The 17,980-nt window shown below is 37.3% G+C and overlaps 2 protein-coding genes across 6 annotated transcripts in view; both read left to right on the plus strand.

The window, feature by feature from the left end:
- LOC113122888 (mitogen-activated protein kinase kinase kinase kinase 4) overlaps positions 1-6,056 on the plus strand; it is a 69,533-nt gene extending 63,477 nt beyond the window's left edge. For all 4 annotated transcript variants that reach the window (XM_026294532.1, XM_026294534.1, XM_026294535.1 and 1 more), the window contains 3 exons: positions 692-851; positions 934-1,073; positions 2,881-6,056. In XM_026294532.1, coding sequence (XP_026150317.1) covers positions 692-851; positions 934-1,073; positions 2,881-2,964 — 384 coding nt within the window. In that variant the 3' untranslated portion in view covers positions 2,965-6,056. The remainder of the gene's footprint in view (positions 1-691; positions 852-933; positions 1,074-2,880) is intronic.
- A 4,415-nt stretch (positions 6,057-10,471) lies between these two features.
- LOC113124077 (interleukin-1 receptor type 2) lies at positions 10,472-16,939 on the plus strand. 2 transcript variants are annotated; one of them, XM_026296546.1, is made up of 10 exons: positions 10,472-10,628; positions 12,167-12,257; positions 12,575-12,836; positions 13,082-13,256; positions 13,839-14,019; positions 14,605-14,682; positions 14,792-14,857; positions 14,973-15,108; positions 15,464-15,609; positions 16,280-16,939. In XM_026296546.1, exons 2-10 carry the CDS (start codon positions 12,176-12,178, stop codon positions 16,423-16,425), a joined length of 1,272 nt encoding a protein of 423 aa, XP_026152331.1. In that variant the 5' UTR covers positions 10,472-10,628; positions 12,167-12,175; the 3' UTR covers positions 16,426-16,939. The 2 variants fall into 2 exon arrangements, with proteins under 2 accessions (XP_026152331.1, XP_026152332.1); XM_026296547.1 differs by having other exon boundaries at positions 12,578-12,836.
- The last annotated feature ends 1,041 nt before the right edge of the window (positions 16,940-17,980 follow it).

Below are 17,980 nucleotides of genomic sequence, written 5' to 3' on the forward strand. Positions count from 1 at the left end.
CTATTTGAAACATGTTTTACCACGTAATGGCAAAGTGAAAACATATTAGAAATGTCTGTTAATGTATTAAAAAGAAAGAAACTGAAATATCACACTTACATAAGTATTCAGACTTTGTTGAAGAACTTTTGACAGTAATTACAGCCTCAAGTCTTTTTGGGTATTACGCAACAAGCTTTGCACACCTGGATTGGGGGATTTTCTGGCATTCTTCTTTGCAAATCCTCTCAAGCTCAGTCAGCGGACAACTATTTTCAGGTCTCTCCAGAAACGTTCAACGGGGTTCAAGTCTCAAGGCTCTGGCTTGGCCACACTAGAACATTCAGAGTTGTCCCTAAGCCACTTCTGTGTTGTCTTGGCTGTGTTGGTAGTTGTCATATTGTAAGAGGAACCTTGAGCCATGTGTCTGGTTTCCTCCAGACATAACGTTTAGAAATGAAACAATCCTAAATTTCTGTTTTTACTTTGACGTTATATGGTATTGAGTGTAGATTAATGATGATAAAAATGACTTTAAACAATTGTAATATCAGGCTGGATAGAACAAAATTGCAAAGAGTGAAGGGGGTCTGAATACTTTCTGAATGCACTATAAACCTCGGCTGTAGTCAATACTAATGTTAAAGTGTAATCACAGGAGATAAAAAGGTCTTTAAGAAAGTCATCAGTGGACATGTTGGTGTCCATACAGATTCAGACCAGTATCCAGTCTCATGCCATCATCATTCTGCCAAACACTGACGGCATCGAGCTGCTGGTGTGCTACGAGGATGAGGGCGTTTACGTTAACACCTATGGACGCATCACCAAGGACGTGGTGCTGCAGTGGGGAGAGATGCCCACCTCAGTGGGTGAGTCACTGCAAAAAGCTATAGTAGCTTTGTACATTTGGTGATTAATATATTCCTGATGTATCAAATTTTTCTTCCACAGCCTACATTCGCTCAAACCAGATCATGGGGTGGGGAGAGAAGGCCATTGAGATCCGCTCAGTGGAGACCGGCCATCTGGATGGTGTTTTTATGCACAAGAGAGCCCAGAGACTGAAGTTCCTCTGTGAAAGAAATGACAAGGTCAGACAAAAAAAACCCCAAAAAAAACACATCCTCATCTGATCAACGGTGGAATGAGTTACTTATCAATATTGGTTTCAAAGACCTTACAACAAACATTTTAAGCGCACACAGAAAGGAGCTCCTATCTACTTGCTGTCCAAAATGAACTAGGCTATAGACCCGAAGCTAATGCTGCAGTCTGCAGCCCAGAGGTCTTTCAAAGTCAGTTTTAGTTTGCTCAGCCTCTGTTGGTTCAGCTCTGTCAGCTGTGGAAGTAAATTCCAACTGCCCTAGTTTCCCTTCTCAACTTTGCTGCTGTGTCTGGACTAACGAGAAGTACATTATAGATGAAATTTCTTCTCCCCTCTGTGGTTCCTTAGTGTGCTTGTATGGGAAATGACGCAAGCCTGTGAGGAGTGTAACAAGGAGACATTACTTTTACTTTACAGAAACCTTTTTTAAAGATGATCGTTATTTGCCGATTATTTGTTTAGGATTGTCCAAACATTTTCAGTCCATTTCAATTGTGTATTTTAATAAGAAATAGTCAATTAGTAGGCAATGTAATAAGACAATGCACTACAGTAAAACATACAGTGGGTACGGAAAGTATTCAGACCCCTTTAAATTTTTCACTCTTTGTGTCATTGCAGCCATTTGCCAAAATCAAAAAAGTTCATTTTATTTCTCATTAATGTACACTCAGCACCCCATCTTGACAGAAAAAAACTGAAATGTAGAAATTTTTGCAAATTTATTAAAAAAGAAAAACTGAAATATCACATGGTCATAAGTATTCAGACCCTGTGCTCAGTATTGAGTAGAAGCACCCTTTTGAGCTAGTACAGCCATGAGTCTTCTTGGGAATGATGCAACAAGTTTTTCACACCTGGATTTGGGGATCCTCTGCCATTCTTCCTTGCAGATCCTCTCCAGTTCTGTCAGGTTGGATGGTCAACGTTGGTGGACAGCCATTTTCAGGTCTCTCCAGAGATGCTCAATTGGGTTTAGGTCAGGGCTCTGGCTGGGCCAGTCAAGAACGGTCACAGAGTTGTTCCGAAGCCCCTGCTTTGTTATTTTAGCTGTGTGCTTAGGGTCATTGTCCTGTTGAAAGGTGAACCTTCGGCCCAGTCTGAGGTCCTGAGCACTCTGGAAGAGGTTTTCTTCCAGGATATCTCTGTACTTGGCCGCATTCATCTTTCCTTCAATTGCAACCAGTCGTCCTGTCCCTGCAGCTGAAAAACACCCCCACAACATGATGCTCCCACCACCATGTTTCACTGTAGGGATTGTATTGGGCAGGTGATGAGCAGTGCCTGGTTTTCTAATGGCTACAATGACACAAAGAGTGAAAACTTTAAAGGGGTCTGAATACTTTCCGTACCCACTGTATATATAATTGTATTCATTCATTATTTAAAAAACAAAAAACTAATCACTTAGAAATCCTGTGACTGTTAATTACAGAGTTGTTAATCCACCAAAAATATCGATAGATTTTGTCTATGGAAAACTGGCTAACTGGAGCAGACAACAAATTTCCACAATGTCATAATATCTTACATATTTTCAGCAGCATGCTGGAAAACTATGAAATTGCTCACACATCCTTTTATTGCATGTCTAACCACATATGTGTTAATGGACATATCAGCCAAGACTAAATATCACTGTGAGAAATGTCAGCTAGTAGCTATGGTAATGATAAACAAGGTTATACACAAATTTAGCTCTGTGCCCATAAGCATCAACTGGCAGCACAGGTTAAACTTTAGACTGAGCATGTGATCATACCTTGTAGTGAAATGTCTGTCTCATCCTTCAGGTGTTCTTTGCCTCTGTTCGATCTGGAGGATCCAGCCAGGTCTACTTCATGACTCTAGGTCGAAGCAACCTGCTCAGCTGGTAGAGGTCCACAACCTGCCCTGTTCCTCCTCCTCCTCCTCCTCCTCCTCATCATTGTCCTCCACTCTTGCTAACACTGGATCTCAGAACCTGCCGTCGATGTCTTGTCAGCCCTTGGTCAACCAAAAGATAAACAACAACCAATCAGCCCTTTTGGAGCAGTCAACAGTGGCTTCATGTTCCCTCTGGAGCTACAATCTTGCTGCATTGAGGTCTAGGGCCTCCTGCACCACAGTGGTCACCGCAGTAAATGCCGCCTCGCCGCCTCCTGAAATACCTGAAGTGATGGCTTGCATACAAAATTAAACCAGTCATTAATTAACATATGAAAGGAAGCAGAGATCAATTAAATGTGAATTCAAGAAAAGGGGGCAAACTACTTATTGTTTCCCCCTCTTAATTTCTTGGTGCTCGTCAGATTGTGATGGATTTTGTATCTCTGCATCATTTCTGCTCTCCCAGGCTGGTCAGTACAACACTTGAGGTCTTCTAACTACTAGTACTGCTACCATTATTACCTTCTGCAGGTCTGTCTCTTGTAAGAGTTCCTCCTCTGCTACATGTTCCTGCCCTCCACCCTTAGTGTTTCATGGGGCGGTTGGGGTTGAAGTCTGTTTTATTGATGCTACAGTAGTTTGTGTAAATGTACTTCCGTTTGGTCCAGTTACTGCTGGTAGGAATTTAAGAAAGTAATCCAGGAAGAAATTGTAAAACCCCAGAGCTGTTGGAACTTGTCAAGGTGACAAGCAGGCAAGAGGGGCCTAATATTTGAGGCTTTATGATTAAGTCTAATGGGATTCAATAGGAGGGTGTGTGCACATGTTTTTAAAATATTGTGCTTTGGACAGGTGCTTCAAAAAGGGGGAGGGGGGGATGATGGTGAGAGAGAGAGAGAGCGAGGGCGACGTTCAAGCAGATGGATTTCAGAATAGTATTTTTTGAATTGTTACTATTATTCCTTTAAGATAAGTGTAACTATGTGGAGCAAAACGTCTTTTACTTAAAGATTCACACACATCCACCCACAGCTTGCTTTTACTCTGAACCCACAGAAGTACGACGTGTGTTTGTCTAAGAAGAAAGTGGTGTGCGTGTGGTTCAAAAAGTAGATAAAGGTGTCTAATGTAGAATAAAAGTTAATTTAAGCTTCTGGATAGTGTCAGTTGTCATGTTTTACTCCCACTGATCAACCATGACGATCTGGACGCAGGCGAGAAACTTTAACTGCTGTGAATATTCAAATATGACATTAAAGAGAGTTGAAAATGGTCCGATAAGGTAGAGGGGAGAATTTAGTACGTGTGTGTGCATGTAGTCGGTTGGAGAGTTCAGTGTCATTGTGGCGGAGAGGTAAACACAGTCAGCTGGCTGTTTTTCTTTTTTTCTGGACAACAATTTTCTATTCTCCATAATTTGAATATAATTTCATTTTTCAGTTGTATAAATGCAATGCACTGTCAAGAATGTAGAAAGACTTATTACTGTGTGGTGGTCCAAGGCATGAGATGATATTTTTGCTTTGTATCTTGTCACAAGTAATCAATCCTAGATGTTCAATTTTGAGTTAAGATGACTGGAAGCTGCAGTAGTGGAGCCTCTACGTCAGGTGTAGATATTTTCTGGGGTGGGGGGTTTGCTTTGCAATCTTTTGAGAGCTGTGAGAATTGGTGAAAGCCTGCGGTGCATCAGAGCTGAGGAGGGTTTTCTGGAATTACGCGAGTCTGTTCGCGCAGCCCAGACACACTTTTCCATCAAAATTTCAGACTCTGGACTTTGGCGTTACTGTGATGAAGTGTCAAAACAGGAAACATGGAGCAGAACATTTACTCACTCGGTTATTGGTGAAGACGGAAACCCACTTTTTCGGGAAGGAATTTTGTTCTCCAATTTGTGCTCCACACCTCTTGCTCCACCTGTTATTTAAGTTGTCTGTATATGTGAAAGACTGAGCAGCAAACAGCAGCATCAATCTCCTTCAGGCTGCTGTTTCCACAACGAAAGACTGCACATTGTTCACTGAAAAAGAATAGAGTCAAAGGAGAGTCAGTTAGTGCTTTAATTTTAAGTCCAAACATTTCTTCGTCAGGTCACATACAAGTTTACCTTGGGTGTGTTTTTTTCCCCTGACGATAGCAGAAAAACGAGCAGTGTTTTGTGACGTGAAATGGTTACTGTCAGTCAACTCAGTGCCAGTTTCTAGCACAAACGTTTCCCACCCTTCATACAGAGAAGCTGTTTGGACCCCAGTGCTGTGTTGTCTGAGGTCTCTGTGTGCAGTAGTAACCAGTGTGTGTCTCTTATTGCATCAAGGCCTCGATGAGTGGCTGTACTGACTTCATGAATAAATTGTAGTTACTATTGATAATCTTAATGGGCTAAAAAAGGATGGGATTAAAAAAAAGTCTACATCTGGTGAGATAAAGTAGTCGCTTACTGACGCAAATTGGAAAAAGTGCCAAGAAGGCAGCATTTAAAAGATGTAAACCTATTGTTGAGAACCACTACTTGGAAATTCTTTATTAAAAAAAAAAAAAAAAATCAAAAAAAAAGAAAAAAGAAAAAATCACTTGAAGCAATGTGTATTCTTAAGTTTTAGAGCTAGTCACGAAGTTAAATAGAGTTTCTGTTGTTTCTGTAAGTCTATGTACACTTTAATGCGATGCGGTGGTTGAATATTATTATGCTCACCTTAGGTGGAGAAAATGTTTACAGAGGCAATGTTTTGTTACACTAATGTGTATCATGGTATTTATGTTTAACACATATGCGACCTGGTTCTTTAATTCTTTGTTTTTTGCTTTTTGAGCCCAGTTTTTACTGGATATTTTTATTTTATCTTATCTTCCCTACCCCAGTAAATAACCTACTTATAAAATAATAAAGAACACGTGTTGTTCATTTCAGGTATTCAACATAGCGCTGCTTCAAAGTGGAAACATTGCAGTAAAGTTTCCTGCAGGCTTGGATATGAGGCAACGTGTTTTTCCTCTGCTGTTTCTGCCATGCTACTCTAACTTATGTCCTCTCTGTGTATGACAGGAAGTCATGTATTTTCCTGAAGGTTTTTTTTTTCTTTGAATAAACTTTAATTTTAAAGGAAGGAGTTTGTCCTGTGTCTTTTATAGACCTCTGCTGCCATTTGTTCCACAAACACACAAACATTTTCAAAAGAAACATGTTGTAATGGATGTTGGCTAATGGAAACACTTCTAACACGTCATATACACTTTTGTTGGTCTATTTCAACACATATTTTTATGGACTGCTACTTCATGGAAATAACATTTTAAATCTGTTTGTTTTGCACTTAAACCAACAATCTCCACTTAGTTAAATAATAAGATATAACTACCTGTTCATTCCCAATACAGTAATGTGGAATTGGCCAAAATCATATTGGTGTGTTGTAAATTTCAATGTTATTGAGGCCATTCTGTGGTGTTTGTCTGGTCTCAGTGTGAGTGGGTGGCTGGGTACTCTGAAAAGAGAAGTGTCATTTTCTGAGACTGACTTATGTAAGGGGCCATTTATTGGCATTTGCATGGCTCAAAGCTGTGGAGTTACCATATTTTCCAGACTATAAATTGCTTTTTTTTTTTTTTTTTTTTTTTAACTCCTCTGGCTTGTCGTGCCACTTATATAGCGAAATGACTTATATATGTATATTTACAATAATTTTGTTGACTAGTCACCAGCATTAGATGGCACTCTTGACCCAATTGAAGATAATATACCACAGAAAAAGTAAAAAAGCTTATCTTCACACTAAACTACAACTAGTGTAACACAAAAGGGCACAAAAGAAAGAGCTATACTACAGACTTCAAACTGCAGGTAGTGCTGGTGATGTTTAGCATTACTTGACATGGATTAATTTAGTAATGCACTTCATAGGCTAATTTATACTATAATCAGTATAATTAGAAATGCGACTTGTATGGTTTTTTTCTGTTCAACAAGGCTGTTTTTGCTTAAAGCGATTTATAATCTGGTGCCACTTACAGTCCAGAAAATACGGTAATTTTAAATTAAATATAAAATATGTGTTTATTTCTATAACGTCTTGTTAACAAAGTTTCTTTGCCCCCATGAAAATAATAGAATGGACTTAAATAGTTTGGGCCAAAATAAAAGATTTATCATTCATATCATTCATAATTCATAGATGTTTAAAAGTGAGTTAATATTTTTAGTTCAACATCTTTAGACCAATAATGAAATATAGGATGTTACTCTGCTGAATTTTCCCTGTGGTGATACAGTGGTATGACAAGGTGACGTTATTTTTTTAAATTAATCAAAATTAGCAGGGGAGGGGTTTCCTATTTTTACTGCTGGGCATCTAAAATGCTGTTACACATTTCTAAATATTTTTTATTTTTGCTTTTCAGTGAGGGTAAGATTATTTGGTCAAGGTGTGGTTACATTTTGGGTAAGGCTTATTATTCTTAATCACGGTTGAGTCCATGTGGCTTAAAGTTTGTCACGGTAAGTGATGAAACAATGGCATTTATTTTATGTGTAGTTTCTGCTGAGAGCAGATTTCTACAGGACACAGGTCTTCAGGTCTCTCCAATAATCTCTGTCTCATATCCTTAAAATATACAGATTAAAACAATTACTTCACCAGAATGTTTTATTCAAAGATACTTTAGCTTAATTTTTGCTGCACTAATTTGACTGCCACAAGACAAAGTTTCATATATATTTCTTTCTATTTTCAGAGATGCAGTTTCTGAATCATTGGGCTTACCATATAATATTATATTATAACATTATTTTGACTGCCCTGCCTGAAAGGTAAATACCTTATCAATGAAAAGTACAGCAGCTCTGTGAAACTGTTTAGTCATCTGTTCAGTGTTGTTAGGTTATCAGGATATCGCAGATAATGAGGTGATCTAGAGACTTCCCAAAACACGCAACATCTCCTGCTTTCTCAATGGCCAGACATTTGATTTTAATGAACAGTATGTTCTGTGTTGATCACCTTTTAACTCGCACATGAAATTATGACTTTTTTTAATCTCATTTTTATTTTTGCTTATTGAATATTATTGGCTCAAGACTACACTATTAGCCACACTATCTGCCATGTGAATCCATGTGAAACTATCATTGGGGGAACTGTCTTGGGGTAATGTAGCTGCAAGAGTCTAGTTCCTGTTTCATTCATTGTTTACATATTATTGAATATTTAGCATAATTAATCCACAGTTGCAGAAAGGGGATTAAGATTTGTTTGTAAATGAGAATGTAAGATTACAGATGATGACTGAAGTCTATGCAAACACACTTGACGAACACACGCACATCACATTAAGGTGTGGATACACCCCAACAGGACGACATCATTTCACCAAATCACTGTCCATAAAAGGAGATAATTGTGAGACAAAGGTCAGTCCTGTTTGTAATCAATCATTGATTAAAACAGGAAATGTTTCTGCTTTCCCTCAGACTAACAAAATGTGAGATAAAGAACTTGCATGGGATCCAACCAGACTAACCTTCAGTTAATGCGACTGCATCACTGAAGAGTATCCGTGTCACGCTGTCAATTCTGCATGACTATGTCTACACTGGTAAATGCCCAGTTAGGATTAATATGCTAGCAAAACTGAGAAACACACAAGAATGTGTAACAGTGGACTGTAGTTTCAGATGACAGAACAATGAGTCACAGTATTATTACACTGTTGTTTTTAAGGGTTTGTTGATACGAGCAGGGTTAGAAGTTTTCCTCCTCAAGCACAGTCTGTATCTGTGTATGTTATAGTGATTATTCAAGAAACAATTTTGCAAGACAAAAATATTTGATTTGGATTTCTCCCCTACAATTATATAAAGGTGACTAAATTCTAAAACTGAACATTTCAAAATTCACTGCTGAGATAAACTTTTAACATCTGTGCATTTCAGCTGCCTCTTGATTATATTTGGAAGTATCCTACTTTTTAAATGGAGAAGATTTAAAATGTACTGAAGCAATTTTAAAGCCTTTAACTTTTTAATTATGAAGAAATAAAGTTTGTCCTTCTTGTGTATTGGATACCTCCATTCTTGAAAATAAATTCAGAAGGTTGTTTAACAATATTTAGGGTTAAACAACATTTTTCACTTGTTTCCAAAATTAGGACTTTTTAAAAACAGATGGTAGGCATGACATATCTATCTTTATCTTCATGTTTTACTTGTCTAAGGTCACTTGGTCATGATTTTACAGTTTCAGACACAATGACATGTTTATTTTTATCTTGTTTTACAAAACCAACCAGGGGCTGTGTTCTGCCAATGCCATTACATTAGTATATATTACATCTCTACATCGAGAAACACTGCTGCATAAGTTAAGAACGCCTAGTCACAGTTCTGTGGTTATTTTAGTTAATGTAAGTCAAAAGTGACGCAAAAGCAACGTAATGCATTACAGTTTAGACAGTAATACTGAAATCTCACTAATTACTTTTAAAATGACAGTAACTATTAATATTTTTCAGTAACTAGTAACATTTTGGAAGTAAAGTGCCCAACACTACCTGTCTGTCATGTTTCCAACATGACTACATGCAAAGAACTTGCACAAACAAAAAGAGATATTTCTTAACAGAGCACACAGCTTAGACCTACACAGCCAGATGAATGTGTACATGCTCACATAATTTATTAGAAGAAAATTAGGGAGTGCCATATTCTAATAGTATGTAATTACTAATACAATGTAGTAACTGTGACGGCAGCCTGTGATTTATGTTACTCCTCCACAGCTAATACTTAGCCCTCTAGTCAAACAATTCTGCCAACAGCTCTGAAACAAGTTGTCACATCAAATGATCATCTTAAAATAACACACACCGATGACAATATAAAGTATAGGCAGGAAGTTAGTAGCTGCTGTGGTTACATGGATAATATTTCTCCTATCTGTCAGAAATCCAACTCAAATACTTATAATAGAGAAAGAATAAATATATTCCAACAAGAGAGAAACGATCAGATCAAGTGTTTACATTACTAGTATTTTCTAACTTAACACATGATCACTCAGTTAAAAAAATGCATTTGATAAAAAGAAATGTCAACTTCTCAAAATATCATCTTTAACTGCACTGAATTATGCAAAATATAGAGAAGTATGAAAATTTGTTTTAAGAAGAGGTAAATTAAAGAGAAATAGAAACCTTTTATTCCAACACTTATAAAATATGAAAATATAACACCGCTTACTGTTAATCTTTTAGTTTTGTATAGCTGGTGTGTATATAAAACAGAGAGATGTCCACCACTGATGCAAGAGACAGATGATGCCAGCAGAAGAGAAGCAACTGTTGTAAACTACACTACTGCCTTTTTTAAAGACAAACCTGCAGGAAATCTCTTTGGCTGACTATTAATTGTAACTTCTTCCCACAATGTATGTGTGGTATGTGTTACATGTGGTACGTGGAGTCAGCAGACTTGAGTGGTGAGCTGTACAGTCAGTACACTGTGTTACATTGGGAAACCTGAGAAATTTCCATCTCATAGGGGTGGGAACCTTGAAAAGAGAGCACAGGTTCCCCCTGAGCCCACAGGACACTGACTACATGGTGCTACAGTCCACGCTGCCTCCACATCTGCCTGTCCTCACCATCATACTGCCGTGACTGGGACACACACCTGTACACCGTAAGTACACTGTACTATTCTGTAGTAATAGTATTTAAACTATACAATAATGTATTCAGATTAAAATATTGTACTATATTTGCCTGTACATGTACTTAATGAATGTATATTTTCTGATTGGTTTATTTGTATTGTATCCATCATACAGTATTTAGTTCAAATAAAATCAAATAATATATATTTGTAATATTTTATATACATAGATATTTATATTGATATACATTTCATACATTACTAACTGTAATATAGTCTGAACTGTCTGCTGTGACCTGTTTATTATTCTAAAATGGTCTGTGTATAATTTTTAAATTAGTCAATCCATCCATATTTTGTTACATCATACATTGTTGTTGTATAGATATTTTATCTATTTTGTAATAATTACACTTAATATTTATCCTGAATGCAGAAGTGGTAATAAGGACTAAATATTAAATTTCCCTTATTAGACTGAAACTGAGCTGTGGTGATTCAATGCAATGCGACTGCCACAGATTTTATGAATGGGATTGACGTTGACAAAAGATTGAAAAAGATTTTATTGCTGAAAAGATTTTTTACTCCTGCGTGGGGGTGAGAGAGTGACACACATGCTGCCTGCTGTCAGATGATCCCTGTAATTACAAGCGAAGGAATAGAAGCAGAAGTGAAAATGAGCGTGTTTCCACAGAATTTATTTAACTCTCTGCACAGATAGAGGCCCAGCTAAGACTGAAAAATAACAAAATAACATGGAGCAGAAATTAAACTTGGAAAATATATACTAAGTCAGTGAATGTCTGACAGAATGTAATGTTAGAATGGTAGCTGCTATGCACTATACATATATAAACAGAATACAGTGAAGTATAATATTAAATATAGTACAATAGACTTAATTAGACTGATTAGATCAGATAATGCTCACACCTAATAAACAACAGGAAATTGTTTAAAATTTAATTCAATAATATTGTATATTCTATCATATTGTACAATACAAATTTAGCCCTATTACCAAAACAGGAAATACAAGAGTGAAACCTGCTATCTCCCCTATAATTAAGAGACCTTAAGTTATTCATGTTTTCTGAAACCTCAACAAATTTGTTTAAACTTACAGCTATATATTTTAACTATAACCAAATGGTTATATGACTAATTGTACCTTTTTTTAACTTTCATTATTTCAATAGTTACAAATTTTACTGACCTCTGATACAAGTGGCCTTTTAACCATTTAATGTGATTCATCTTACACGTCGCTTGCGGTAATCCCCCATGGGTATATTTGACATATGGGCGGGATGAATAAATAATGACGACTTGTGATGTCAGGAGTTTTACAAGCCATAAGAGTTTATATTAAATGTCAGATAAAAACTGCTTGAGTAAATAAAGTGCCAATGCCACAGGAAACTCAAGCTAAACGCTTATGCTTCACTTTAACACTTGTTAATATTAAACACATTTAGTTTTGATGAAAGCAGACCAGTGGTTAGATATCACTGTATAGTTTGTTGGTGGATGCTTTATTTCAGATTTTTGTGTCCCTGCAGACTGCCATCATGGTTCGCTTGGCATTGATATTTACTGTGATCCTCCAAAATGTTTATGGACAACCTCCATTACCTCCTCTGCCAATGAAAGGTGAGCATCCTGTACATTATGTCAATGCACATATTGTGTATAATAGAAAATTAAATGACCAAATTTTTATTTTGCTTTTTATTTTATTTGAAACTAAATAAGAAGACACCTGAAACACTACAGTTAGTATATATATATATATATACACACAATATATTAAACTGCATTACCCTATATTATATACTTTAGGTTATATTATATAGCAATAGTACCTATCACAGTAATGACCTGTTAACAGCTAAGCTCATGGTAGGTGTTTGGGCAGCACAATGTGTTGCTGTAACTATAGAAATTACATTTGAATGTTGTTTCCACAGCAGGCGGCTGCTACCTGGTGTCTCCAGAAGTGGAGATCTACAGAGTAGAGGGTGAGGCAGTAATCGTCTCCTTCCCATTGTTCAAAAGAGTGCTTGAAGTACGTAACATTGTCCTGGCAAGTGCAGAGTACCTTATCCTCAAGGACAATGGCACAGAGGGAGTGACGTTTCAGGGACAGGGACGTGTCCAGCAACATGACAAACAGTTGTGGTTCCTCCCAGCTCATGTTTCAGACTCAGGGAAATATATCTGCACTTACAGGTAGGTCATCAAGACTTAAACCTCTACTGTATGCTCATCCATCATCCTGTACTGCCATTTATATTGATCCACTCAACTGTAGTGAAGCTACCAATCCGAACGGTCGATTATTAATTCCAATAACTGACAGACTATTCAACCATCAACACTCTATAGCACAAAAACATACAAAATGATCCAAAATGTTTAGGTAGAAACTGACACCTTCTTGCTCACTGTCATCCTCACTTTTTTTTTTCCTCCAGAAATGCAACCTACTGTGTAACTGGGAGTATCACACTCCATGTCTACGAATCCAGTTTTAACAACATGGAGAAACTGTCCTATCCAATCTCAGCCACAGTGGGAGAGTACCTGAGAATCCCCTGCCCATCTCTAAGCTCCTTCAACAAGACAGAGAGACTGATAGAGTGGCACAAGGTGAGAGGAGAATATTTTGTCTACTGTCTACTGATAAGCACTAACAGTTAAGTGACTAGTTGGTAATGAATAATTGAGATAATAAAACTTTAATCTACAAGAAAGAATATTTTCTGTTTCACATTATAAAAATGTGTTATTTCAACAAAAGGCTAACTGTACCTAAGTCTAATACAAACTGCACTAAAAAAAGCATCGGGTAAAATCAAGTGCTTTAAATTAGTGCGGTAATGTATTATTTTTTCACAATCCTGACACTCATTTTATAAAACTGATAATTCTTAAAATAAATGTTAAAGTTGTCTAAGACAAAGGTAAATATATTGAGACGTGATGTCAAAAGACAGTAAGGAGATACAGTACACTGTTGCTGCCAGAAGTGGTCAAAGAAAGTAAAATATTGACTAATGACTATGCGCTTGTTAACACAACATACCCTCATCTAATTCTGTGTCAGATACGGGATTCAAACATGCCTAGAACATCGTTTAGTGACAATGATGTGGCGCATGAGAGGCCCCAGCACAATCAAACCTTCAACCTTTTCAATGTTTCTAATGACTGACAATATGTTTTCGACAGGACTCCAGTCCCACTGCCCTTCAGCTGGGCAGAAATGCAGGGTTGTTTCGCCAGAACACAGATAAACTAATTATCCCCACTGTGAAGCGATCGCATGGAGGTACTTACACCTGCCAGCTCACAGTGCTCATCAATGACAAGCAATATAAAGTCAGCAGAGCCATCATGCTCCATGTGCAAGGTAGGTATATGACGCTACCACGCTCATTTGTATTTCGAACAGTACACTGAGGAGCATGGATTACAGTGGAGTTGTTAGCTAAAACATTCCTGCTGAAGGTTTCATTTAGAAACCCAGTAGCAACTAACCCTATAAAACAGCATTGGCATTATTAAATGGTAGTATTATAAATGTCAGACATAAAAAAATACAGCAGCACATTGCTGTAGAGCAGGTCCAAAGGTCTGCTGTGTTTTTCAGATCACATTACAACTACAGATGTTTAAAATTAAAGAATACACAAATCATAAATGTCCAACTACTTGTAATTATAGAATCAAGTAAAAATCAGAAATCCATTTCTGCCTTCACAATCACATCACAAATCATTAATCATTAGTGTGCCCTGCCCTCTACTGACCTAATAGGTACATCACACTGACTGAGCCACAGGGACCAGCAAACTCAAACTCACACAATACAAAACCTCCAAACCCCCAAAACAGTAATCTGAAATGAATCACTACTAGAAGTGTGTGTCACTGTTGCTGTCATTTGAAGAGTGGTTTGTCTTGATGTGTTTACATGTGTGAATGTATCTGCCAGGTTCAGACCCTACAGTTACTACCACTGTGCCTGACTTCTCTATGACCACTGACTCAGAGCTGATCAGCACTGCTTATAGTGAGTTCTGTTTACTTAATTTGCAGAATTTCATTTTCCATGCGCTGACTGACTTCTGTTCTGTATTTACTGACTTAGTGTTCCATGTTTACTTGTCTTTATGTCTCAGTTCCAATACTTCAACCACCTGTGATTATTTCTCCGCTGAATGGAACCGTTTTTGAAAGTCCCCATGGTGAGTTATTATTAGTCCTCACATATAATATTTTATTTTTAGATTCAAATTGTATTAATGAATACACAAGTCAACTAAGTTCTATTACTGACTGACCTCTCTTCATTTAATGTAGGTTCAGGACTGGAGCTGATTTGCAAGGTACTCACTGATTGTCAAATGGCAGAGTCCACTGTTGTCACATGGCTGGTCGATGGCCAATCAGTTGAGTCCCCGTATCTTGATAGGTGGACTCTGCAGGGGGGAAAGAGGTAATTTTTACTTTTGTGCATTGCATTGTTGTACAACTATGTCAATCAAAAGTGCAAGATGCAAGCTGAAAATTGTGAAGTAGGCTTAGTTTCCTACATTTTCCAATATAAATATTAATCACAAAAACAACACTGCTAAAAGTAATATTACCTGTTTAGTTCTTGCCATTGAGAAAATGTTTTGTAATTTACCTTCTTGGATTCTGATTGTTCCAGAAGGGATTAAGGGAGCAGTATTATATAAACATTGTGCCTAGTTTAAGTCTTTAGGTACATCCAATAGACCTTTGTACCTTTTCCCACAACACCCTAATCACATCATGTAAACATATGGCAATGTATGTCTTGTTCCCAGGGTAACCAGGGTGTCCGAAGGCTGCCAGATTGAGATGAGGCTGATTGTTGTATCGATGACAGAAGATGATGTGAAGACAGAGCTGAAGTGTGTCACTCAGAACCAAGGAGGAAGGCAAGAAGTTGTCATACAGCTTCAATTAGAGGGTGAGTCGTGTGTTTTTGTGTTTATAGTGTGTAGATGAGAAAGCCCTACTTTTGTCATTTAACATACTGGAGTCAAGAGGTAAATCCTTCTTAAATCCGGTTGGACTCTTCAAAGACTTGGGATGTAAAATTCATCAAAACACACTGCTCAACTAACAAAAATGTTATTTTTTGACATTTTGGCTATTGCTTGTGAAGATTATGATAACATGAAAACTTTCAACTTCCTGTCCAATAATTGCTGAGATCTTACAACAAGTGTCGTTACCTGACAGGAAAACAAACAGGTGTAATCAGAAGATTAAACGGGCTGTAAACAGATTTTCAAAACCAATATATTTGGAGAGGGGCAGTAATCCCTTATTTGGAGGTTCATCAGGTTTTAGCATGGTAAAATGTAATGGATGTCTACAGTGGAGTTCAGCTAATAAGGTTTTCCTTTCTTTTCCAAATGAGTTTGCCTATTATGGAATTTGGTTTAAAACCAGTCTGACTGTCTTTATTTATCAATATCACCTTGTCCCAAGATCTCAGTAAATAAATTGTTCACGTTATCATAACCAATAGCCAACCCAAGTTCCAATTTCACTGGAATAATCTTTTTTAATGATCAAGCCTCTATTGCATATTATAACATATTTATTATTTACCCTTGTCTCTCTCTTCATAGACTCCACCTTTACATGGATAGTGGTAGCAACAGTGGCTGTTTCCTGCTTCTTGACTGTGGCTTCTGTCTTCCTTTATGCAATCTTCAAACCTAAAATGAAAAAGAAAACAGATTACATTTTGGCTCGGCAAAACAGCACATTCTAGCTTTACTAGTGCACACTTGCTAAAACAAAGAACTTCTTTAATGTACCTACTGCTGGATCAAACTAGTCTCCTCAAAGCATTGTGTGCATGTAATGTTGTTCAGTGGCACCATTGTGTTGTTACTGGTGTTTCACTCTCCTTTTACAGGGATTCAGTCAATACATGCTACTGTTACATGGCATTATCCACTGTCTGCCATTTCTTATCCTTCACTGAGAATTACACAAGGATTTTCTGTTACTTTTTAATAAATCTGTATATACTAATATGGCAACTGCACATATTTAGAGTATTTCAATTAGTTTTTCATTTGAATATATTATTCTAACACTCCAAAATACTTTAATATGTAATTCCATCCAACCATCCAATCTGATTGACCTGTCATTCACAGTTTAATCCAACAAATGTTCTCAGGGAAGAATTTTGTAAAGTAAATAAATGTTCAAATGTTTCACCCGTTTTAAATCGGCATTTAAAATAAAATAGTGTAAGAAAACACTGTGTTGATGTGTACGTTTTGAATATACCATTTATAATGTTATAATCATACACTGCATTACTGCTCTATTTATAAACCACAAAATGGTCTAGGCAATCTTCCTTTTGTTGCCGCCTATTCTAGAATCTAAACATTCCTCACTTTCTGTTGTTACTGAAGATAAGACAATGTGATAGTTAAAAGTGCAATGTTTTCTTCTAAAACATACAAGAATAAATGTATATTGACTTATAAAATGGCAACATCATTTTAATCTCAGTGCACAGATGACAGTGTAGTGGATGGCAGGATTGGGGCAGTGTGGTGTTTATTTTCAGAGTGACAGAGCTGAGCAAGGCCAGTGAAGGTCCTTCCAATCTCTGGAGCTGGGTGCCCAAAATAACTACTCATGGTCTGAAACACGCTTTTTATAATCTTGGTTATGTGGCAGGCGGCGCTACTTTGACAACACAGGATAGAGGAGCTGAAACAGCAACAGAGGGGCTGTAGGCAGAAGTGTCATGAGGGGGGTAGGACAGCTGAGGAACACCACTTCATTTGATTTATTAGACAATGCACCTACTACCCAGAACCTTTCTAGTTTACTGCACTTCACATATACTGTAACCGTTGCAAAGTAATTAGTGACGGGGGGGGTAAAAAAAAAAAGAAAAAAAAGAGTGACGAAATTTTGTCATTCAGGTAAAATAAGGTTTGGTTTATCTGTTCATTTGCAGGTATTCTGATCTTAAGTTGCATCACTGTGCAGCCACAAGGGGTCTCAATATGACAGTGTTTAAAACAGAGCGTCAAATTACACCATAACGTAGGCCAGAGACAAGGGAGAAGTTTGTACTCAGAAAACTAGGACAGGTTTGGGCAGGAATGATCAAATTGGCAGAACAAGGTGGGAAACACGGAAGATTATAAGCACTGTGGTTGCATAAATTAACTTGCGTTCTTGACATACTAAGTAAGAGAACTGTGTATGGTGTGAATCATAACAACAGGATCCAGGCAGCTCTCATCCCCTCCCTATTATTGCTCAATAGATTAGGACACAAGCTGGCTTTC

This window comes from Mastacembelus armatus, chromosome 21, assembly GCF_900324485.2.
Source record: "Mastacembelus armatus chromosome 21, fMasArm1.2, whole genome shotgun sequence".
In the NCBI taxonomy this organism is placed as follows: domain Eukaryota; kingdom Metazoa; phylum Chordata; class Actinopteri; order Synbranchiformes; family Mastacembelidae; genus Mastacembelus; species Mastacembelus armatus.